Here is a 24,800-nt window from a genome sequence, read left to right as displayed (position 1 = left end):
AATATTCAGCCAGGAAAGGCATACATGTTAAGGTGTGCTCCCTATGTGTCACACTGGCAAAGATTTTCATGGGCCCTTGTGAATGGAGTCTTGCAAACAAAATTTTATGCTGATATTGAAAAAGTGAACAGGATTTGGGGCTTTTTTTTCCCTCTGTAGGGAAGTGTCTCAGCAGGAGACACCCCTAGCAGTGAACAGGCTGCACCCAGAAAAGAAGACGCCAGAGAAGATATCCTGTCAGCTTCCCCAGAGCCCAGAGCCAAGGACAATAGGCGGAGAAAGTCAAGGCCCAAGGTCAGGCACATGAAAGCAGCCGAGACAGGACTGGGAGGCAGGTTGGCGGCGGGCCCTGTGGCTGAGTCCTGGCCAACAGCTAAAAAGCCACTTCACGTGGCTTGCTGATTTGAAGCCAGAGTACAAATTAAACCTGGCTAGCTTCCACCAGGGTTAGCACATTGATTACATAGATATATACTTCTTGACATGTGGTGCTTGGAGGAGAATGCCATGGACAAAGAAAGTAGGGTTCTTTGGCCAAAAGTGGGAGATGAGATGGGAGCCACAGGCTGGGTGTCAGTTTTGCAGATTTCATGGTACTCAGGGGTGTACCTGAGTACGTTATTTTTTCCTCTCCCACAGGTATCAGCATTTTCTGACCCCACCCCACCAGCAGACCAACAGCCTGGATGCGAAAAGAACTCACATGCTCATAATCACCCTAAAAAGAGACCCAGGCATCGATGTTCGCCACCACCCCCTCCCCATGAGTTCAGAGCCTACCAGCTCTACACACTGTACAGGGGCAAGGACGGGAAAGTCATGCAGGTACTGCTGAGCCTTTCAGGACAGAGGATCGTGCACCTTAAGGGAAATTGTCCTTGGGGCTGATACCCATTATAGGCATTGACTTAAGAAGATGTGAGCTTTGGAGATAAGCCAGAGGGCCCTCCCCACCTAGATGGTGCAGCTCTGCTGCTGTCATTAGGGCCCAGATTTCCCTGAGGGGGGTGGTGGTGGCCAGGCGGCCTTGAGGATATTGGGACCCTCTCTGAATCTTGCTAGTGCCTACTAGACCCAAAGCTTGGCCTGTCAGACATCTAAGTCACCACCGGGGTGAATCTGCCTCCTCCATCATCTGCATCCTCTTGACATTCTGACTGGCATGAGGTGGGAACTCAAATTCATTGAAGAAACAATTCCATTGGACTGGCTCCTTGGTTTTCCTCTTAGGCACCAATAAATGGCTGTCGATGTGAACCTCTAATCAACAAGCTGGAGAATCAGTTGGAGGCAACTGTGGAGGAGATCAAAGCAGAACTGGGGTCAGTTCAGGATAAAATGAATACAAAGCTGGGGCACATGGAGAATAAGAACCAGCACCAAGTAAGTGTCCTTGCATCTTCATTGTAAGGTGTTCTGGAAAGAAAATGAAATCAGAGATGCCAGCACATCCTTCTGATCTGCACACTCTGCTCTGAGTTTATTGGGTGGACTGTCAGGGAAGAGACCTGCTTATGTAATACGACAGGCTCATTTATTTAAATTTTTTAAAGAACATGTTTAAACTGCCTTTGACTATAAAAATAATATACCTACTAAAGGGAATCTTTTAAATATGAAAATTAGAATAAATTATCAGTTAGGCCCTCCCACAAAGATTATAAGGAACTATTAAAATTTGTTTTTATATGCTCTATACCCCTTTTCTATTACATACAAAATTAAGCATGTCTGGCTTTTTTCTTCTCTGAACTTTTTATTTTGAAAGTTGTCAGTCATACAGAAAAGCTGAAATAATAGTCTATGGAATGCTTATATACTCTTCATTTAGATTCAACCAGTTGTTAATATGTTGCCACATTTGCTTTGTGTGATTTTCACATTTTTCTTCTGCTGAATTATTGAAGATTTGAATTATTGAAGTCACAGACTGTCCTGAAACTTCCCTTTAAATACTTTACCCTTCCTGTTTGCTTCTCCCTCTTTACCTTCAGGGATACCCATGAATCTCTGTTGCCTTTTGTATTGGAATCAAATCACTCATGTGGCATTTCTTCATTTTCTTTCTCTCCTTCTACCCGAATCATTCTTCAAGTTCATTGTCTTGTTCTATTTTTCTATTCCATTTCTAAAGTTTTCTATAGCAATCCTGATCTTATTTCTTGTGTTTTTCACATCCTGAGTCTGTTTATTATCCATAACTCAATCTCTTTTGTAAAGTACTCCTTCTGCTCTTTAATTTCCTTCCTGAGTTCATTGAATTGCTTTTCTGAGTTTTCTTTTGAGTTTCTCCATGACAGCTATTTCAAATTTGCTGCTAGAGACTAATCTTACATGCCTTTAAGTTTGGTTTCTGGAAGAATTATGATTCTCTTTTTCATGTGATATCTAGAAGTTTTGTGTTGGTTGTCAATATATATTCCTGTCTGCGTATTTGGTGTTTATACTACCATGTCTGTTTTTGTCAGGCTCACCTCTCTGAATTCTGATTCAGCATCTTTGGAAAAGGTGCCTTTTTCCCCAGTAGGTGGTGCTGTGGCTCTAGTTGTGGCTCTGCTTATGGCTATAGTCTGTGGTTACCTGTGTGTGTAGTATCACCAGTTGCAGGCTGGGGGAGCAGGCGTAACACAGCACTCTGACACTGTCACTGTGTTGGTGGTATGGAGGGGGTGTGGCTGTGGAGAGATCTAGTTGCTGCAATGGGGGAGAGCAGGGCTTCACTTGCCTGGGCCACCTCACTGCTTTTCCTCCTCCCTGGTTTCCTGGCCCACAATTCAGTTGTGAGAACTTCCTGGGACTTAGACTTCAGGGCAGCTCAACAGGAGGGAGCAAGGGAATGCTGAAGTTCCTAGCACTTCGTGTTGCCCTCCTTCCTGAGCTCATGGCCCAGGTGCTGATCTGCTGCTCTGGAGTTCCCTTGGGCAAAGATCATGGGCCTCTATGCTGTCTCCTTTCCCTAGAGGCTTGGGGCAGTCTGGCTGCTCAGTACTCTCCCCCGGGTCTATCAAGTCCTTGAGCGTGGACCCGCCTTCAGGTGTAAAGATGTGTGGATCGCTGATGTCCTAGAGTGTTGCTCAGCCAAACCCCTGCTGCTCTATAGTTGATTAAGTAGTTGGATTTTAAAAGGGAAACATAAGGTAAATGCTTTATGCTGCCATTGTGCTGATTTCACTGCCCACATGTTTTAATTGCTGATTTTGGTTTTAAATTCTAGCCCAGGATCCAGCAAATCCTTTGTGCATTTGTATTGTGTTTTGTGCTTTGACTCTGTGGTCTCTTTTAATCTAGAATAGTTTCTGATTCGTCCTGCTATTTTTTTATTTCATGGTATTAACTTTTTAAAGAGGCCAGGCCAGTTGTTATAAAGCATGCCTTATACTCTGGATTTGCCTGGTAGTTTAACTTGTTCTCTAGTGGTTCCCGTAGTTCTGTAAACTGAAAGTTAGGTCTAGAGCAGTGGTTCTCAGAGTGTCATCTCTGGGCCAGCAGCCTAAGCAGCATCCGGGCACTTGTGTGGAAAAAGCAGATTGTTGGGTCTCAGTCCAGATCTACCGAATTTAATTTGTGAGTAAAACTGGGCTGGGGGTGTCTAGCATGCTTTGCTTTTAACAAGACTTCCGGTGAGGGCCTCCCCGGTGGCCTGGCGGTTGAGCACTGGGTTGCGAAGCTGCCCGCAGCCTCCACAGCGCCAGTTCGATCCCCGGCTGCCGGGCGAGGGTCCCACATGGCATGCAGACCTCTCCTGCCCCCCGCTGCTCCCCTTAGCAGTGTATTTCGTCAGTCTGCCTGTTCTGTTCCCTGCTCTGTCTCTGGTGAATCCTCTCACCCCCTCCATACCTCTAGCCTGTACTCCCGTTCTTGTGTGCGTAAATAAATAAATCTTAAAAAAAAAAAAACTTAACACATTATAGAAGTATGTATCCTGGTGACAACTCCCCAGAGAGCCCTACCTTTCCTTGTTTAATTATCAGCTATGCTGTGCTTTTTTTGCAGCATTTTCATTTTGTCATGTCTTAGAACTGCCAAGCTACATTATGCTTTTTAACGATGACAGATTACACCTTCTGTGGAGGTATATGTTTAACTTCGCTTTCTGCTTTGTATGCTTTTTTTATCATGAGCATTTTCTCATGACCTTGGCTTCATGTTAACACAACATAATTTAACTGTTTCTGTTAGACTTCAAAGTTGCTTATAGTTCTGTTAGACTTCAAAAATAGTTACATGTATTCTTTTGAATGCTCCTCAGGTTATTTGCTCAGAATTAAGATAATTTGATCAAAGCTGAGAATATTTAAGACTCCATAATAACTGGCAAACTACTAAATAGAAAGGTTATACCAATCTAATATACCAGAAGTGCCTGAAGTTCTGGCTTCAAAACTTTGCCATTATTTACTGTTATCACTTTGTTTTTGCCAATTGAAAGATACTTAATTGTTTGCTTTTTATTTCCTTGTTTATTGGGGAGGTAGAACATTTTTAAGGTTTTTTCCCGCTATTTACATTTTATGAAAGTCCATTGAAAAATCATTCATTAGAGCCAGGAGACTGTTTTGTGAATAAAAAATCCACTTCCGAGAGCCTACGCCCAGCAAAGAACGTATTGGATGTACGATGGGATGTGTCAAGAAACGCTCTTTGATTCAAGGAGGGTGACATACTGAGATGTAGACTCGTAATCCAAATTCCAAATTATAAGGAAAGGACTTTGGCCCAGCATGAGCCAGGTGCTCAGACCTGAACCAATCAACCTTATCCCAGGATGAAAACATGTACAAACATGACTGCTCCAGGCATAGTCGCCTGTGTAGAGAATGAGGAGTTGGGCAAGCAGGCCAATCCCAGAAAACAGAAGGAGAGCTGTTCACAGAACAACATGAGGGCTGAAGAAACAAAGTATAAGGTGCCCACGATGTCTTCAAAAATGATACTGCTTTAGAAAATAAAAAGTTTGAACATCTGAATGCAGAACATCGTGTGTATCTGACAGGAGGGGAACTTACCAGCAACCTGTCATGGCTGGATACTACTAACAGCAGTTCCATTTTCTCAACCTTTTCTAAGACTGATGGGCATTAGGGCCTTGAGGGAAATGCCAGTTGAAGGGAGGAAACCAAGGGCATGTCATTTGCAGGTGACTGCTGTTGGTTCCCTGAAGCATTAACTTGAACTCCTCCTACACCCTTCTTCATGACTGGCTTTGAGCACCCTCATTGAAGCATCAGGAGGATTTGTTTCATTAGGAGACCTAAGATAAAAGCCCTAAGTATTGAACTGCTTTCAAGGTATTCAAAAGTTAAAAGATGAGGAAATAGCTCCATACTTTTAGAAATAGTTTTTCCTTTTTATAATCTTAGAAATAATGGTAATACATAGATAGGTAGATACACACACACACACACACACATTTTCTTTTTACTTACAAGATCTCCATTGGGGGGTCCCCCTGGTGGTGCAAGGGGTTGAGCACAGCACTGTGAAGCTGTCCACAGCCTCTGCGGTGCAAGTTCGATCCCCCAGCCAGGGAGCTACCCACATAGTGCAGCAGACCTCTCCTGATTCATCCACTGCTCCCCTCAGAAGTGTATTTCAGGGCCTCCCCGGTGGCGCAGCGGTTGAGCGCTGGGTTGCGAAGCTGCCCGCAGCCTCTGCAGCGCCGGTTCGATCCCCGGCTGCTCCCCGGCCACCGCAGGAGGGTCCCACATGGCGCGCAGACCTCTCCTGCCGCCCGCTGCTCCCCTCAGCAGTGTACTTCAGTCCTTCTGCCTGCTCTGCTCCCGGCTCTGGCTCTGGTGAATTCTCTCACCCTCCCGCGCTTCTGACTGTACCCAGTGCTTGTATAAACAAAACAAACAAACAAACCAGCAAACAAATAAATAAAGCATGCCTCTACTAAAAAAAAAAAAAAAAAAAAAAAAAAAGTGTATTTCAGTCAGTCAGTCTGCCTGGTCTGTTCCTCTTTCTGTCTCTGGTGAATCCTCTCACCTCCCACATCTCTGTCCTGTACCCCAGTTCTTCTATATATAAATAAATAAAACTTTAAAAAAAAAAAACTCCATTGGCTGAAGTTGTGTGTGTGTTGTGTATGTATAATCTCTTAAACTCCTTAGGAGATGAGAAATGAGAAAAAGAAACATTACCCTACATAGAAACATGCCCTGGAATTCTGATAGTTCCATGCAAACAGAAAGAGAGCTGAGATTTGGCTGTGATCTTCTCTGGCCCCTGCTTTGTTCCCCCGAATCTGCCTCAGGAGTTGAGAGATTAGGGTCCATCCTTAGATCATCTCAGCCACTTGGTCTTTGCACCTAGATGCGGGTTCTGGACAAGCTGATGGTTGAGCGACTCTCTGCAGAGAGGACCGAGTGCCTGAACCGCCTGCAGCAGCACGCAGACACAGAGAAGCACCAGGGAGACAAACGACAGGTGAAAACCACAATCTCTTAATCCTTGTGATTTACCACCTCTGAGTTAAGGATCAGACCTCTAAGTGAAAACCCAGAGACTGAGGTCCCCTGAAAGCACTTGGATGACATAGCATGTCATTTTATAAAAAAAAAAGAACTTCTAGTTTGGTTCCTATTGTTCTTGAACACACTGGCAATGAATGGGTAGATCAGTTTATAGAACATGCAGCAGATGTCATCTCTGCCCTGAATCCATTGTGTTGTGGATATGCTGGGCCATTACTGTCTTTGAACAAGACTCCCTGTCCCCAGGGAGTTTATGGTCTACCCAGGACAGTAAACATGAAGTGAATATTGGGTGTGTGAGAGAGAATTCATGCTCCTAAGTAGCCAGAAATGGTTGGTTGGGTAGACTTGGGATGCTCTGTGTGAGTTTAAAATGCCTGTAAGTTGCTTTATGAAGAGTATGGATAGCTCTCGGCCTGGGTGCTAGGTGAATCCTAGTCTGTGGAGGAGGAGGGAGGATGGGTAATCCACAAGTGGATTCGTCAAGACCATATCCTCAACTATCATAGCTGGGAAGTCCATTTTTGATGTTTTAAAAACCATGCTTGACGTTTACCTGATTAATTTGTCTAGTAACTTGTGGTTTTTTTTTTTTTTTTTGGTTTTTTTTTTTAGATGACTTTGGTAGATGAATTAAAGACCTGGTGCCTGTTAAAGATTCAGAATCTGGAACTGAAGCTTTCTGGAGAGTCTAGAACCTCTAGGGCTAAATCTACACCATCCACTTGCGAGTCCTCCACAGGTAACTCGTGTAGAGAGGCATTCCAAAGGTGGTGATGATACCGGAATTGTAGGCGTTCAAGCCTAGTCTCCCAGCCAGGGATGGATCCCAGGCTGCAGGGGCAGCGCTGAGCCCCAGCCACTAGACCACACGGGTGGGTGTCTCACGAAGCCGCAGCAGGGACTTCGCAGACGCTCAGGCAAGCAAGCGAGAAGAGGCAGGTTTGTTTAGAGAAAGAAAAAGTTTATTGAGGAGAAAAAGAATAGAAATAAAGTGGGACTCCTAGGCCATGAAACCAGGCCAGGGAGGGGCAAGGAGCCCAAGTGGAGTCGTGTCTCAGGGAACATACACCTTCTTTCCCTGATTATTCTAAAGCTCCACCAGTCTCTTTGTGACTGGTGGGTTCTCGGTGGTCTCACTCACTGCCTAAATGTCTCTGTGCCCAGAACTAAGTCTCTGTGTCCCAGCCCTTATCTTTCTTTCTTCATTGCCCTCTATTTGGAATGTCTTGTTGACCCTAAGGTCATAGAGTAAGTCCCTAATGTCCTAAGTCCTGGGGTGTTTGATTCTTCCCCTTTGGAATTTGTTGCCCTTATCTTTGGAGCCCTCCTTAACTCTCCTGAAGTCCCTGCACTGTCTTTGAGGCTGCCTAATCATCCCTAACGTGCCCCAGGATTCAGTGAGTCCCCGGGATCTTATTCTCACCTGTATCCTAAGGCAGTCCAGAGGATGGGGTTGTGGAGTGTTTGCCTGTTGGCACAAGGACCATATTTTGCTGATTACTGTAGATTTACTTCCTATACAGTAATAAACAGTAATAAATCCCTCCTATTTAAGTATAAAAATATTTAAATAAAGGAATAAAGGAATTGTTGACCGGTGACAGCAGTGCTTCCGGTATAGCTGATCACGCAGAGTTACCCCAAGGACCGGGTGGAGGAGTGAAGAACGGATGCCTGTCGTCTCCGCACGGCGCCCGTGCTGCTTTCTCCTCTCTTCTTTGATCAGCCTCGTACCTCTGGTCAACTGTGTAAAACCTCATTAAGCAGCAGTTCATAGGGTGAAGCTGCCCCGGGTGTTAGGTGAGCCATAGTTTGAGTAAAGTATCTTTGCATTAGCCACAGTTGTTACACTTGATGATTTTGAAGACAGAGCTTGGTAATTGGGCCTCAATGGAGGATAATATGTTGTCACAAGCCGTCTAGGGAGCTGTGTTTTTTCTCTTCTTTGTGTCCATAACATTGTGGAAAATCCTGGGCAATATTTTCATGTCAGAACTTGTTATGGAACTTTTTATGGGACTCTGGATTTGCTAAATAGGACCACCTATCCTAATTGGAGCTTGAGTCAAGAACTGCTACACTGGGGCTCAGAAATCAGAGAATGGGGATTTTCATTCTCATTAACACCCAATTCTGTCTTGAGACACAGGGTGAGTCATGTCATCCTCAGCAAATAGTACATAGAACCTTCTGGGGTAGGTCAAGATAGGTTAGAGGAAAGGTCAACAACTTTTTTTTCAGGAGGATTTTCTTTAAAGATTTATTTATGCATACAGGAACTGGGGTACAGGCCAGAGGAGTTGGGGGGGGTTGGTGAGAGGATTCACCAGAGACAAAGTGGGGAACAGAACAGGTGGATCGACTGAAATACACTGCTGAGGGGAGCAGTGGGCGAGACAGGAGAGGTCTGCTGCACCATGTGGGCTGCTCCCTGGCTGGGGATCGAACTTGTGCTGCAGTGGCTGCGGATAGCTTCATAGGTTGCGTCTTAACCCCATGTGCCACCAGGGAGGCCCCCAACAACTTTTTTGGCTTAGAGCCCAACAGTGTGGCTGAAAAACAAGATACTAGAGAAGTGGCAGGGAAGGGTGGGGAAGAGTTGCATGTGCTCAGAGGTAGCTGGAAACGCTGCTGAGTCAGGATTCCCAGGACTCTCAATGCCGACACGGTCACATGACTAGGGGAGTGGGATTTGCTCTGACTTTTGGTTTCCTTTTGAAACCAGGTGTGGATCAATCAGTGGTGACTGCAGATCCTGTAGCAGCTTCTGACAGTTCCCCTCAGGTGGTTAGGCCCAAGGAAAAGGCCCTCAGCTCCACTGCGACCCACAGGCTCCAGCAGGAGCTATCTTCCTCGGAGTGTACAGGCTCCCGACTGAGGAATGTCAAGGTTCAGACTGCCTTGCTGCCTTCTAAGGAGGCAGCCAGATTTGATCCACAGGCTGGACCCTGTGTCGACAGAGGCACCCAAACCAAGAGGTCTGGGAAAAGTGGGCAAATAAGGCATCGAGGCCAGCACCAGGCATCCACCTGTGGGCAGCCACCACCAGCAGCAGGCAGTGAGCAGCCCGCCCCTCACGCTCGAAACACCTCCCAAGCTCTGGAGCTTACCCAGTATTTTTTTGAGGCGGTTTCTACCCAGATGGAAAAGTGGTATGAAAGGAAGATTGAAGAAGCGCGAAGCCAAGCAAGTCAGAAAGCCCAGCAAGACAAGGCCACGTTGAAGGAACATATTAAGAGTTTAGAAGAGGAACTTGCTAAACTAAGGACTAAAGTGCAGAAGGAGAATTAAGGCCTGGGAAGTGGCACAAGAAAGAAATGTTAGGATTTCTGGTTTTGCAACTGCAGAATACTGTGCCCAAAGTGTCCATTACTGTGCACGTAGCCAACTTGCCTTTAAAAAATTACTAACTTCTAAAATATGCCAGGCACATGCTTCCTATGCCCTGAAGTTATGAAGACTTCAACAATTAAAGTGAAAAACGGGAAGCTTGCTTAGTTTCCGATTTCATTGCAAGCTCAGAACCTCAGTTGGGGTTCATCTGAAGTTCAAAAGCTCAGATTAAGCGAGCCATGCCAAGAAACTAATGTGTAAACCTAAACCCTAAAATTCAGGATGTTTGAAATAATATATATCAAAAGCAAGACAAACATTAATCCCTTGTGAATGCAAATTAAGTAGTCATTCACATAAACACACCTGCTGTGCCTAGACAGGAGTGGCCTCTGAGAGCTGCGGCTGAGTTGCACTAAACCCTTGCTCGAAAATTCATAATTCTCAAAATGCTGACATTTTTCAGGTGAAAACTTACCAAATTTTGAGGAGAAAGATTTTCACATCACATGATTGAGTGTATGTTAAAAATGTTTTTGAAAAATCAACATAGTTAAATATGAGTAGCTGCCTGACGACATTGGGACTGCTTGCTTGTCATGAACTCAAGTGAGGAAGTTCTAATCATTTGATCATTGTTTCTGTATTTTTAGCCAAAAGGCAGAAATACTGCAAATGATGAATTGTAGAGATTTGTAAATTAGATTAGTGGGGAAAACATTCATATAATTACCTGAAACTTCTACAACCTATTTATAATCAAACCTAGTTATCTTAAGAGTACCTATCTGAATTTGAGCTTATTTGTCTGTATCTTATAAAGAAATGAATAGTTCTTGAAAATATTTCATTTTGAGTTGAAATTTTGTCATTGAAGAACCTCAAAGGCTTCCCCCTGCTTTGCAGTGACTGTCAGGTGAGTAAGCCAGTGACTTGGTCTAGACCCTGCTGGCCCCTAGCTTCATGGCGCTCTAAGGACTTTGCTCTGTGGCGCATGTAAAGTTGTGGCAGTACATGGGGCTGTTGAGACTTTGGATCTAATTATCTTCCAGGTTCCTGCCCCTTGGAACGTGGGACTGTGTTTATCCTCAAAATTCCAGGTATGCATACAAACTGCTATACACATAAAACTGTGTACTATTATCTAAAATTTTGTATAAAATGTTGCTCATTGAGCCAAAGAGAAAATGACCTCTTGACATGAGAACACTCAGAAAAACAAAATATGAATGCTTTTAGTCCCTTTGGTTTTTGTAATGGCAATCTACAGATACAGGTATGGCTGATGAACAGAGGTGTAGATGTTTGCACCATTATAAACCTAAATAAGGGATTAATTTGATCTTCTCTCAAGTTTATTTTCACTTTTGTAATTTCTCATCTTTATCAGTTACTATTTAGGTAGATGGTTCCTCCCCAGAGACTCATTCAATTGTTAAATGTAGCAGTATCTTCTTCTTTTCATTTCCCTATTCTTAATTCAGAATCATAGAATTATAATGCTAGATGGCACCTTCAGTTTTCTAAGTCTAGCCCCAACAAGGCATCGCTAACCTTTTTTAGAATCATTTCTAATCTACATATGTCAATTTATAACATATTGAGAGTTGCTTAATACTCATAGGAGATGAAACCCAGAGATGTCCAGGAAACTGTATTCCAAGTAGGAGTTATTTTCACTTACCAAATATCTCCTGTTACCTCCAGGGGTATCCTTGTTGAGAAATGCTGAAAACCAATTAAATTTTAATTGATTAAGGTCACAGAGTGCTTTGATGGGAAGTATTTTGACTAACTGCTACCCATCAGAAACAGGCAGCTTATTGTAAACTGTTACTCTTACCAAAATCACAGGGAAATCACAGCCCATGGATGGACAAGGAAGTCAGATGCAGCTATTCTGGCAGATTATATGGCTTTAGTCTCTGTGGTAAGATGGAAAATCAGTAGAGGCAAGGAAATAGCACAGAGCACATCATCCTCCTAACCCAAAGACATGGCAGCAACTCAAGGCCAATGCAGTTTTTCATTTTCAATGACCATATTTGGTTTTGTTCAACGAAAGTTTGTCAAAAACTCAGTGACAGGCCCAGTGTGTATTTTCCCTTGATTTTGTCTTGTGTTATTGGTTAAAATGATCAAAATGCTCTGCTATACTTTTCCAAAGATGTAGAACTTATTGCTAGCCCATCATGTAGGTAATGTTTGAAAATGAAGCTGGAGCTTTTAATAGCTTTGGGGGAAATGATGTGACACAGAAAGGTTGAACAATGTGCAGTGTTTTTTTTTTTTTTTTTTATTGTCCATGTATTATTGCATTGAGCATGCTCAGTAGCTATGATAGAATCGAATACTAGTGCTTATCTTACTTTTGGTTTGGGACCCCAAAATAAAGGAAGTTATGTTTTCATACTTACCCTTTCTTTTCAGTCAAGTGTTGATCCTTGAGAGGTATGTGGTCTTCTATTTAATAGTTTTACTACCTACAATTTGTAGGATTAAATGGTTCTCCAAGCATTAAATGGTTCTCAACACAATGGGTATGACGTCCCTTATTTAAAAATGAAATTGTGAATAATTTGTGTAGCTTATGTTTTCATTTGTATGGCTGGCCAAATCTTGTGGTTCCTGAAAGAGTGCCTTCATCCAGCTACATTTCACCCTATTTCTATAAAAATGTCATTTACAGTAAATACATCTGTTTTAAAGTAGATATCAAGTTCGATGCATGAAAAAATGTTTTAAGTCTGCTGTAACATGGGGAGATTTCTCAATGCAAGTTTAAATGTTTAAATTGTTGATCTTTTCAAAAATATGGAACAAAGAAGGACAAAACACCACTTATAACTGTATTCAGATAAGACATTTTTTGACTAATTGTTCCTAAAAACTAAATACATTTCTTCTTATAAGAATCAGTCAGGACTTAAAAGACAAAATTAATTTTTAAAAGGCAAAACTTTTTAAAAAACTATCTAAAAAATTTTAGAATACCTGTTATCAATAGGAAAAAAGGAATGTATATGAGCATATATATTCAGTTTTAAATCTATCAGCCACACAAGCAAGATATAGAACAGAAAAGCACCTTATTTTTTAGTACAAAATAGAATGGGCAGAAAGGACTTAATCTTTAATTTAATCCTTATGTAATTTCTCAAATGCCGAGGAGAAAAACAGTCTGTTATGATTTCCAATTTGACACAGCGATAATTTGCTTTTGATCCTGTTGCAACTTATTGTAATCTTTCTCAAGGTAGATGTGAGCTGCCCTTCTGGGTTTTTTTTTTTAACACAAGAAATAACCCTTTATCTGGTGGACTTAGACTTATGTGTTTGTGCTGTTAGGTTGGTTTGTTAGTTCTTATGGTTTGGGTATGTTAGTATAGGAGATTGTACTTGTGTGGGTTAAGGATTTTTGGTTGGTGAGGATAGTCATGTGTAGAAGTAGTTTCTTTTGATAAGTGTCTGTGTGTCTTGTATGAATGACTGTATGTACTTGCTTGTATGCATGGGGGATATATATTAATGCATTTTCCTTATTTATAAAAACCTCATTTAGGTAAGTATGGGTCTCTGCTTTTCAGCTTCTCCTGAGTATCTTACCGGTATGAATATAGTAATGTAAATACCAGGAAATGTTTTGCTTGCCTCAAATATTAAAGTCTTCTGTCTCTGCAGATTTATCCACATCAATGGCTGTTGCAGGAATTTAAAACCTCCAGCCTGATGGCCCACTTAAAAGGCATAGATAGTATAGGTGCAGTTGCTATGTTAAATAATAGTCTTGCCACTTTCATACACTAGAAATATTTTTGAATTCAAATTTTAAAAATTTAAAAAAATTTTTGAAATTAAACTTTAGAACCAAAACCTTAACATTCAAACAAAAGTATAGTTTATAGGGAACATCCAGAAAGATAATTCGTCTAACTCACAATACTGATAGAAGACGAATAAAATACTTCAGCAGCAGTTCTGTTCTGGCCAATGTTTTAGTGAATCCCATGTCTCCATATCTGAGAAGAAACTGCTGGGGGAAAAAAAAAAACAGGCTTGGCCTGTAATTCAGAGGGGATAAAACATTAAGTGAACATATTAAACTGTTCTTGAAAGCATAAAGTTTATGATTTCATTTCCATTATAACAATCTTACCCTCTGGAAAGAATTCAATCTACAATATTTTACCCACTTTAAGAAACAAAGTGAAAACAGCAAACTAAGCTAGCTTTCCTTGGGCGGCTAGTATTTTCATCTTACAAATCCAAATGCTCTAAAGTCTTCCTCTTTAACTGCTTTAAAGTCAGTGAATTGGAGGAACATCACCAATTCACTGTCTTGTACACATCATAAAAGGATGACTTTTAGCTTCAAGAGTTTAGATTTGCTAGAGACAGCCTATATTTATGTATATCAGTTATGCCACACAAAAAGAATAAAGAACAAACATTTCCAAAGTGTCTGTTCAGGGCCTCCCTGGTGGCGCAGGTGGTTGAGCTCAGCGCTGTGGAGCTGTCTGCAGCCTCTGCAGCACGAGTTAAATACCAGCCGGCCAGAGAGATACCCACATGGCGTGGCAGACCTCTCCTGCCTCGCCCACTGCTCCCCTCAGTGGTGTATTTCAGTCAGTCTGCCTGTTCTGCTCCCCACTCTGTCTCTGGTGAATCCTCTCACCCCCCACACCTCTGGCCTGTACCCCAGTTCTTGTATGCAATGAATAAATATTTTAAAAAAAACAAGTGTCTATTCAGAAATTGTTCACAAATGCTGCTTCTGTTCATTACGGGCTTTGCAACAAGTTGACTGACATACATTCTGTATAAAAATCTGGAAGTTGGCTTAGGCAAACATCTTGACTTAGATTACCCTGCAGAAGAGTATTCAGAATTACTTTGTCTTGTGGGCCATGAGGCTGTGGAAGGGGAGGAACCTGACAGTGCAGGTCACTGACATACACTGCCATCAGTTTATGCTTCTAACACATCTAGTACTAGATATTTTCTTTTCTTTTTTGTCTTTCTGGTGCTGGTCAGATTCTTGGATTCACTTTTTGGATCTGTAGATGAGCAGAGGGCAGCCAATTCCAGCCTTTTCCCAAGTTTTAACTATATTGTTATAAATTTGGTCTCTTTTAAGTGTCCTAGGGCCTCCCTGGTGGCGCAAGGGGCTAACACTGCACTATGAAGCAATCCGCAGCACGAGTTTGATCCCCAGCCAGCCAGGGAGATTCCCACATGGCGAGGCAGACTTCTCCTGTCTCTCCCACTGCTCCCCTCAGCAGTGCACTTCAGTCAATCTGCCTGTTCTGTTCCCCACTCTGTCTCTGGTGAATCCTCTCACCCCCCCCCCCACCTCTGGCCTGTACCCCAGCTTGTATACATAAATAAATCTTTAAAAAAAAAAAAGTGTCCTAAAGACAACTTCTGTCTCCAACATATTTTTCAAATTCTTTTTTTTTTTCCTGTCACTGGAGGATAACCCAATGCACTAAGGATCTTCCCTAAAGATTTTACTTCTTTCACGCGGATGTTAAGGTAATAGTATTCGCTTCATCCAGAAGTTGTCTGAGGTTTTCCCTCTTTTTTGGTAAAGTGCTTCTGTGTGTTCATTAAGCTTCTCATTCTCCTCTTTCTGACAAAGATCTAGATTCTCAACGGCAACCTTTTCAAGAGGCCTCTCTCTACCAGTTCATGACACATCTGAAGAATATACTTCGACAACCCCGAGGGATAATGCAGAAGGATTTTTCAAGTAAGTTTCAGAGTGTCTACTGAGGTCAATATACCTCCAGTCCAATATCTCACACTGTTTATAAAAACAGCTTTATTGATTTACATGTTATCTTTCATATCTCAATTCTTAAAAACCAGGAAAAATCCAGCTTTACTGCACATGTAAAATGTACAACTCTACATACTTTAGTATATTCACAGAATTAACTGACACCACAAGCTAAATTTAGAATATTCTCATCACTCCACAAAGAACTATCATACCATCAGCAGTTACTCTTAGTGCTATCCAGAACCAAGGCATCTGTTGATCTTTCTGCTTATTCTGGACATTTCATAGAAATAGAATCATACATGTCATATTTTGTGACTGGCCCCTTTTAATGATATTCTTTTTTTTTGTAGTTTTTTTTTTCTTTAATTTTTCTAGAGGCATGTTCTATTTATTTTATTTGTTTGTTTGTTTTGTTTATACATGCACTGGGTACAGTCAGAAGTGCGGGAGGGTGAGAGAATTCACCAGAGCCAGAGCGGGGAGCAGAGCAGGCAGAGGGACCGAAGTACACTGCTGAGGGGAGCAGCGGGCAGCAGGAGAGGTCTGCGCGCCATGTGGGACCCCCCTCCGGTGGCCGGGGAGCAGCCGGGGATAGAACCGGCGCCACAGAGGCCGCGGGCAGCTTCGCAACCCAGTGCTCAACCGCTGCGCCACCGGGGAGGCCCTACTTAATGATATTCTTAACATTTATCCAGGTTTTAACAAGTATCGATCGGTACTTCATTTTTTTATTGATAAATTGTATTATAGAAATATTTCATTTTATTCATTTATCAGCTGATGGGAATTTGGATAGTTTCGATTTGGGGGCTATTATGAATAATGCTACTATAAACATTTGTGTACAAGTTCTTGGTAGACATGTTTTTAGTTCTCTTGGTTATAAACCTAGAATTTTTGAGTCACATGGTAATATTTTTTAACTTCTGAGCAACTATTTTTTTCCAAAGTGGCTTGTACCATTTTATATTCCCACCAGTAATATATAAGAGTCACAATATTTCTACAGTTTCACCAACATTTGTTATTATTTCACTTTTTAATTCTAGCCATTCTTGTGGAGATGAAGTGGTATCTTTCGCTGTGGTTTTATTTGCATTTCCTTGACAGTTAATGGTGTAGAGTATCTTTTTATGTGCCAGTTGTCCATCTGTTGTGCAGGTCTTTGCTTCTTACAAAAACTGCTGAGAGAGCCAGTAACATTTTCAAAATACACAGTATATTCTCAGTGTTAAGACAATTGTTCTGATGGGCTTTTCATTGCTCTCTTTGACATGACACACTCCATGTTCTGATGTTTTGTCCAAGCACTATACATACAAATGATGTGGCTTTGAACAGGCATTGTGGAGCCTGAGCCAGACAAAACATATACAAACTCTGGAAACCTTTCAGAATAATGTTATAGTTAGGATTTTGCTAAAGCAAGTGTTTTTTCTAACTCCTTGAGCTGCATATTGCCTTGAGTAATCATCATCCGGATTGTATCCTGTAGAAGAAAAGTGAAAGATGGTCACTGTTTCACCTGGTTAAGCAAGATACAGCTCTACTCTTTTATTTAAGTCAGGAACCGATATTGAGAATTAGAACTGCTGTATATTAGGAAAATCCAAAGCTGACAACAGGGGTACAAAATGTCTGGTTTATATATACTCTACTCTTTCCCAAACTCCTGCTGCAATGATTGATGTATGTGTGCGTGTACACATGCTATGACAGAAAATACAAGTGATGTTACTGCAGAATGCAGGTACAGCAAAGGCTGTAAGATTTGAAGTATCCTTTGAGTGGAAAATCAGTAACATTAAGAACAAAGATTCAGATATACCATATCAATGATATATTTCAAGATAACTACTAAACTTTTAAAAAATGCACAAATGGCCAAGGCTTGTCCTCACCGTGACCTTGTTTTTACCTCTTCAGTGGCACTTTTGTTTCTTTTGAATTCTTCCCTTGCCCAGTCCTTCAGATATTTCCGATCAGAATCATTTGGAACTTGTCTAACTGCTTGCAGAATTCTTCTGTAGAGGAGGAGAACTTGTTGCCTTCTCATGAACTGTGCAGGAGAGGAGAGATGGCAGTTAAATCTACAGTTGACATACCTGTGGCTCCTTAGCAAACAAATTTGTAACCAGATGACTTCTCTTTAGCTCTCAATTTTAAAAAGGGTAAAGAAAAACTTTTTTTCTTCCTGTAAGAAAAAAAGGCAATTCGTTTATTTGGGCTGTTACTGATTCTTTCATCAACTCTAATAGTCCCTAAAATCAAGACGTGACTACTGGATAGGAAGAGAGCTGTCAGTCTCCTTGAAGCTGTAATCACGGTAATAGCACTCTTTCTAAATGAACGCAGTTGTTAAAACCCTTTGGAATTGTTAAAATCTCACTTTCTCCTGCTGCTGTCGCTCAGTGTAACAGGCAGAGCAATCTCCACTGTGGCCATCAGCCAGCTGAGGCATCAGGACTCCAACTCAGGATCCTGGTCGGCCTCAGTAGTTAGTGACAGAAAGCCCACCTCACCCCACCCCACTTTCCTACCCCCACAACCCACATTCCAGCAGCAGCGGGAAGCCAGTCCCCAGACCCAGGCCCATCACAGAGGGCGCACACCCCTGGTCTGAGTGCAGGGACTGGCCCTGCACCTCGTATGTTGGTGGCGGGAGACGTGGAGAGTTGAAGCTGGTCCCCGGAAAGCTGCCCAGGCAGGCCAGAAGGAACAGCTGGTACCTGCTTTAGCGTTAGCGTCGCCGGGGGTAAACGGGAAGCAGCCATGACCTCCAGCCTCTGCGGCCCTCTAGAGCGCCACTGCGCAGGAGCGGAAGTGGAGGAGCTGCCCGGGGCGGGATGAGCTTGGTTACCTGGGAGACGGCGGGGGGCGGGGCCTCATTGGGAGCGCCGGCCCGCAGTCGTCTGGAACTGAGCCCAAGGGTCCGGAGTTTGCAGTGAAGAGCTAGGCAGCCTAGAGGAGCAGTTCACTTGTCTTAAGCCTAAATGGTATCTTCAGTAAAACCAGTAAAAGAGTTAACAACTCTTCCCGTAGATTGTGATAATGAGGAATGGTTAGGGCATTAGCACCAGTTTCTGGCAAGTGATTTTCATTAAATGGAAGTTGTTTGGGGGATGGGGGGTGATTGTTTCAGTGTGCTCCTTTTGAGTTTTTGAAAATGTGTATTGTTAAAACTACTAAAAATTTTAATGTTCTTTTTTTCCTAAAATTTGCATCTTGGTCTTTTTTTCTTTTTTCCATACTGCTCTTTTGTATTGCAAGCACTTTTCCAGGGTAGTAGTCTTTATAATGTATTACAGTTGACCCTTAAAACAGCCTGGGATTGAAATGTGTGTGTGTGTGTGTGTTTGGGGGGTGAGGGGAGGGCATGTCTACTCATACTGGCATTTTTCTTATAAAAAGACAATTTAAAGTGAATGGTATCCATAAATACAGTATAGCACTGTGTTGTATTTTCTCTTATGATCATGTTAACTCTTTTCTCCTTAAGGAATACAGTATAAGTGTTACAGGGCAGGGAGAGGGGCAGCCCAAACCCCGCAAACTGCCTATTCTAAATGGGTTCTGCCATCCGCCGCATCAACACAAAACATATGAGACTTTAATGGGAAGGGACTTTAATACAATTAGGAAACAATACAGGAAAGGCAAAGAATCTAGTTTCTAAATCAAGCACCCGAAGTTACCCGTCCCCTTGTGGGTAAAACTCCATCCAAATGGGAATGGCCCAGAGCAAGGCCCCAAAGCCTGCCACAAGTCTAAAGCATCTTCCAGTGGGGACCCACAGAAAAGGGTCAGAAACAACCAGACAAGCCCAGAAGGAAAAGAGCAAAATCAAGATAAAAGCTGCTATGGTCTCCTCCCCACGGGTCTCTCACCCACATCTGTGTCACCCAGTGCACGACCAAAAGGCAAGCACAATTTCTTCACATGTCTGTCCATTCCATGTGCCTCCTCCAGGTCTCCTCCTGGCTCTCCATCCTGCTTCCTTCCTTCCTTCTCAGTCTCCTCTGCAGCTTCTTCTCTCCCTGCTCAGCTCCACCCTCCTTTTGGGTGGGGCAGGAAACCTGGAACCTCCCCCTTTTCTGGGGACCACCCTGTTACATAAGTACATATAAACATGTTAGCTCTTTTCCATAAAGCTTCTTTCAGGTCAACAGCAGGTTATTTGTAAAGTTTTGGGGGAGTCAAATGCTTGGATTTTTGACAGTGTAACGTCACAGTCTGGATCACCGAGTTGTTTAAGAGTGGTTTTCAGAACTGTGTATCACTAATAATGAGGAAATGAATAGCTCTGTGCTGTCCAGCCTTTATTTCCTCGAAGTTGTTTTTGTTCTACAACATAAGCCACACATATTACAAAATGTTGTTTACCCCTTTACTGAGCATTTATTTGGTTACTTGTTAGAATCCTTGGTATTCTAAATTTTAAATTTGGTAAATTGTCTGTTCTTGAGTTTGATCAGTTAGTGGTTATCAGTATGTTCTGATTGTACATGGATGCTTTGCCTTTTGATATTTATATAGCTTTAAGACTCTATAATCACATGTAGTTTTCTTTGAGGCTTTTCAACTTCATCTCCCATTCAGAGATTTTTTTTTAAATCTTTAAAAACTTAAAAATCTGGAATTTTGGTTTATGATATTGTTACAGGACAGGGAGAAGGGGCACCCCCACTTTCCTGGGGACCACCCTGTTACAGTATATGGGTACTTTTCTTCTCCCCCCGCTGCTGTACTATAATTTTAACACCATGTATTAAATAAATCATTCCTTTCTGGATAAATTCTTTCAGGGTCTAAATAATGTGTTCAGAATTATTTCATCTTAGATTTTTTATGCTGTTTTTGTTATTTTATACTATTTACAAAATTTATGCATACAAGAACTGGGGTACAGGCCAGAGGTATGGGGTGTGAGAAGATTCACCAGAGACAGAGTGGGGAACAGAGCGGGCAGATGTACTGAAATGCACTCTTTTTTTTTTTTTTTTTAAGATTTATTTATTTATTCATACAAGCACTGGGTACAGTCAGAAGCGCGGGAAGGTGAGAGAACTCACCAGAGCCAGAGCAGGGAGCAGAGCAGGCAGAAGGACCCAAGTACACTGCTGAGGGGAGCAGCGGGCGGCAGGAGAGGTCTGCGCGCCATGTGGGACCCTCCTCCGGTGGCCGGGGAGCAGCCGGGGATCGAACCGGCGCTGCAGAGGCTGCCAGCCTCGCAACCCAGCGCTCAACCGCTGCGCCACCAGGGAGGCCCTGAAATGCACTGTTGAGGGGAGCAGTGGGCAAGTCAGGAGAGGTCTGCTGCGCCATGTGGGTAGCTCCCTGGCTGGAGATCAAACTCATGCTGCAGAGGCTGCGAATACTTCATAGGTTGCATCTTAACCCCTTGTGCCACCAGGGAGGCCCCTGTATGCTATTTTATTCTCAGAATTACTCCCCTGTGGTTCTTACAAATATTTCTTATTAAGGTTCTGAAGAACTTTTATAATTGCTAAGTATTGTAATTTCTAATGTAATGATTCAAACACCATATATTTTATATATATATATATATATATATATATATATATATATATATATGCTTCTGTAAAGACATGGGAGTGCTTTAAGAATTCCCTGTTCTCGGGCCTCCCCTGGTGGCGCAGCAGTTGAGCGCTGGGCTGCAAAGCTGCCTGCAGCCTCTGCAGCACAGGTTTGGTCCCCCACCGCTGGTGAGGGTCCCCCATGGTGTGCAGACCTCTCCAGCAGCAGCCCCCCTTCCCCCACCCCTCCCCTCAGCAGTGTACTTCGTCAGTCTGTTCTGCTCCCTGCTCCAGCTCTGGTGAATTCTCTTACCCTTCCGCGCTTCTGACTATCCAGTGCTTGCATAAATAAATAAATCTTAAAAAAAAAAAAAAATTGCAGTTCTTGTTCTCTAAACTACCTTTTGCAGTCAGTGACTTAAGAGACTACAGCATAAAACACCTTCTGGCTTTTTAGAAATCTTCACTTTGTGACAGTATTTTCAGTGGCTCTGCCTGCTAAAGGCTTTTTTCAAATGGCAAGTTTTTCACAAGTTACTCATCCTTTGCTGGCTCCCTTGATTTTTTTTTTTTTTTCATTCTCTAACTTTGCTTTGCTTTTCATTCATTCTAGATTAAACCGAGTTCTTCACCCTTCCTTGTGTGGCATGTTAGCAGTGAATTGCCCCTCCTGGAAAAGAATTTCCTATCTTCAGTGCAAATGGTGCTTCTTTCCACATGTCTATTGTTGAGAGAATCACTGCTGCTAGGTTTTCTCCGCCGCCTCCATCACAGCCAGGCAAGTATACCTGGGCAGAAAGCAGGTTCTGTGTGACCGTTAGAAATACTTTGTATGATTTCCCTCCAAATCATCTTAGTCTTTATTAGTTTTGATAGTGTTGAATCCATAAATATGAAAACATATTTTTACACTATTTCTTCCCAATTAGAAACACTGCTAGACACTAGCAATGCTATCACTAAGCATATTCTCTCTGTTCTCAGACTCGTGCTTTGGGAAAGGAAGTTACCTAAGTTCAGTGTAGTCTTAGAGGTAATGTCAATGTTTTTAATCACAGGAACTCTCTTCTACTTTTTTTTTTAAAGATTTATTTCTGCCTATAAGAGCTGGGGTACAGGCAGAGAGGATTCACCAGAGACAGAGTGGGGAACAGAACAGGTAGAGTGACTGAAATACACTGCTGAGGGAAGCAGCGGGCATGGCAGGAGAGGTCTGCTGTGCCATGTGGGCTGCTCCCTGGCTATGGATTTTGCAGTGGATGCACCACCAGGGAGGCCCCAGGAACTCTCTTCTTGGAGAGCTTATCTAAGCAAGGTGTAAGTAGGTAAGAGAATTACAAAGAATGCATGGAATGCTGGGAGAGAAAGGACAAGATTAAGGACACTCACACTAAGCAGCATGAATAGTCCCTTTCTTTGTAACAGTGACCTCTGAAGGAATTTTAAATAGGTCTTGAATACTGTGAGTAGGATGAAGTTAAGTGTTTGGTCTGTGACAACACTGTAGTGCAGGTTACAGACTAAATGAACTCCCACTGTGGTGCTGTGAGAGGAGCAGAATCTTTACAAGTCATTTTTGGTGTTTCCACCAACTTGTCCTTTTTCCTCTGCCATTAGGCTAGCGTGCTGCAGTCCACGCACCATGGATGCGACTACAGGTGAGTAATTAAGTTACTGGAAGGTATGGGGTCATGTTTGCACAGAATAACTACTGACAGCTGAAAAGATCCTTTTCCTAGCACAACTTTTACACTCCCCATTTAATAATGGTCACAAATTGTATCAACAGTGGTATATATTTTTTAATAGTTTTCATAATATTAGCTGCATAGCCTTTTAGAATAAAAAAATGATATAACCTCAGGTACATGCTGTAGGACACTTGGTTAAACAAGCAATCTGTGTCTTTGACCACCTGGAAAGTGGTAGCAAACTTCACAGTGTAACTTGATAACAGATGTGGTGATAGATGATTACATCATGGCATGTGATCTACAAAAGAACATTCTTACAGAACTTAAATAGAACATCACACAGTTTCAAGTATTCAAACACTGCTTTCTGGCCAAGTAAAACTGCCCCAAAACCACAGATGAATTTAGAGTAGAAAAAATAGATGCAGCTGCTTAGTTCTTTTGGACAGAGCATTTCTTTTCCAGAATGAGATGGGCTCAGTTCAGCTTGAAAGCAGTGTGGGGAATGATTCTTCCCACTGAGGAAAAAAATGAACTAAAGAAATAAATTACTACAAGAGAAGTACTGTGGCACTGGGAGAATGAAATAAACAGAGGGAAAGTCATCTTTCCATCATTGCATAGTCTCCCGAAGCAGCGAATATGAGGGACACTGAAAAGCCTCTTCATTTTTACACAGCCCAAGGCTCTCTTTCTGATCAGATTCCCATGATGCTGGTTGCTTTATGAGGACACATCATAAACGTTCTACCCTCTAAGAAGGTAGTCACTTTCACTTGAAGCATGGCTAAAAATAAAACATGCTCAGACTCTTGAGAAAATTGTAGTTGTCTCAGCCACTGTGGGCTGAGGAAGGCCAAGCCTCGGGACTGGCACAGTCCCATATTACTGGCGGCAGGTTATCGAGGGCCCCTAGCAAAGGAAAGCAGGTGGCTGGGCCCAATGGAAGAGTGTGAGCCACATTTGGGCCGGTGTTTCCGAGACAGGCCTGAAGGACAGCTCTTTCTACGTTCTGAAGTCCAGATCCCTCCTACTTCAGGTTTACGGGAAGAACTGTATCCCAGGTAGGCAGCCCTAAGCTCTTAAGTTTTTATAACTATAAAAGAATATGTGAGTTCAGAACAGCTGTCTGAAAAAGAGCACCTGGGTAAGAAGTGTGACATTATGATCTATGGATGCTCAGAGGCTGTCACTAACTCGAACCATTGCCTGAGAGCATCGCTGAGTGTCTCAGGAAGTGCATTCACATCACGAAGAATTATATAGAATGGGAATGGGAACTCCTCCATGTAGGATCGGATTTCAGGCATCTCTCCAGGTCCTTTAAATATTGGTACTTTAATATCCAAGATTGAGTCCTGTCAATAGAAGACATTTTAAATCAGTGTCTCCAGTATTTAATTCTAAGTAAAACAGAATTTTCAGAGTACTTATTGAGGAAGCAGCTCTCTGCCTGTATACCCACCCCTTTTCAGGAATGGACAATGAAAAGAAAGGAAAAAAATAGATCCAAACACAATGTTCCTTCCTTTCTGCTTGGAGTAATTCACATTAAATCTTATACTTGCTGCTAAGACTTTAATGTAACCTGTGGACAAAATTCTTCCCCCAGAACAGAACTATTCCACGGCATCTTCACTTAAGGACTGATACTTCCTGCTCTGGGAGGCATGCTGGGCTCCAAGTAACTGAAGGGCTGCTCTACATTTGTAAGTGGACAAAACTGCAATATCTGTACAATGTGTACAGACAAATGACTAACCAGAGTCGAGTCACCTAGGAAGCAGTTACCAGGATGCTCTGTGGAGTCCATCTGAATCCTGCCCTCTCACTGCAAAGTGAGAATGATCCCCACACCTCACGGGTTGTTACAAACTAAAGTGAGAAAATACTTAAAGTGCCTACAACAGTACCTGGAGTCAGGAGCTCAGTGTATCGTTAGGTGACCCTGGCCATATTTCAGCTAAAA

The 24,800-nt window shown here is 42.5% G+C and overlaps 3 protein-coding genes across 8 annotated transcripts in view; 1 reads left to right on the top strand and 2 right to left on the bottom strand.

The window, feature by feature from the left end:
* The window catches only part of ANKRD6 (ankyrin repeat domain 6), a gene marked incomplete at its 5' end in the record, with an annotated part of 52,956 nt that extends 43,007 nt beyond the window's left edge, over window positions 1–9,949 (top strand). For 2 of the 4 annotated variants that reach the window (XM_084228318.1, XM_084228316.1), the window contains 6 exons: window positions 160–294; window positions 640–825; window positions 1,231–1,383; window positions 6,316–6,429; window positions 7,092–7,218; window positions 9,220–9,949. In XM_084228318.1, the coding sequence (XP_084084444.1) occupies window positions 160–294; window positions 640–825; window positions 1,231–1,383; window positions 6,316–6,429; window positions 7,092–7,218; window positions 9,220–9,770 (1,266 nt within the window). In that variant the 3' untranslated portion in view covers window positions 9,771–9,949. Of the gene's footprint in view, window positions 1–159; window positions 295–639; window positions 826–1,230; window positions 1,384–6,315; window positions 6,430–7,091; window positions 7,219–9,204 lie in introns of all 4 variants that reach the window. The other 2 variants (XM_084228317.1, XM_084228315.1) reach the window with 1 other exon arrangement.
* A 7,059-nt stretch (window positions 9,950–17,008) lies between these two features.
* Window positions 17,009–18,374, bottom strand: LYRM2 (LYR motif containing 2; the record flags this gene model as incomplete). Its single annotated transcript, XM_084228314.1, has 3 exons — window positions 17,009–17,089; window positions 17,519–17,659; window positions 18,330–18,374. The coding sequence occupies 3 exons, from the start codon at window positions 18,372–18,374 to the stop codon at window positions 17,009–17,011; spliced, it is 267 nt and encodes an 88-aa protein (XP_084084440.1).
* Window positions 18,375–24,000: 5,626 nt separating this feature from the next.
* The window catches only part of MDN1 (midasin AAA ATPase 1), a gene marked incomplete at both ends in the record, with an annotated part of 130,774 nt that continues 129,974 nt past the window's right edge, over window positions 24,001–24,800 (bottom strand). For all 3 annotated transcript variants that reach the window (XM_084227907.1, XM_084227908.1, XM_084227909.1), the window contains one exon: window positions 24,001–24,189. In XM_084227907.1, coding sequence (XP_084084033.1) covers window positions 24,001–24,189 — 189 coding nt within the window. The remainder of the gene's footprint in view (window positions 24,190–24,800) is intronic.

Source organism: Talpa europaea, assembly GCF_964194135.1.
Source record: "Talpa europaea genome assembly, chromosome: 2".
NCBI classification, from domain to species: Eukaryota; Metazoa; Chordata; class Mammalia; order Eulipotyphla; family Talpidae; genus Talpa; species Talpa europaea.
Note: the sequence above shows the minus strand (reverse complement) of the source record. Positions and strands in the feature narration are given on the sequence as shown.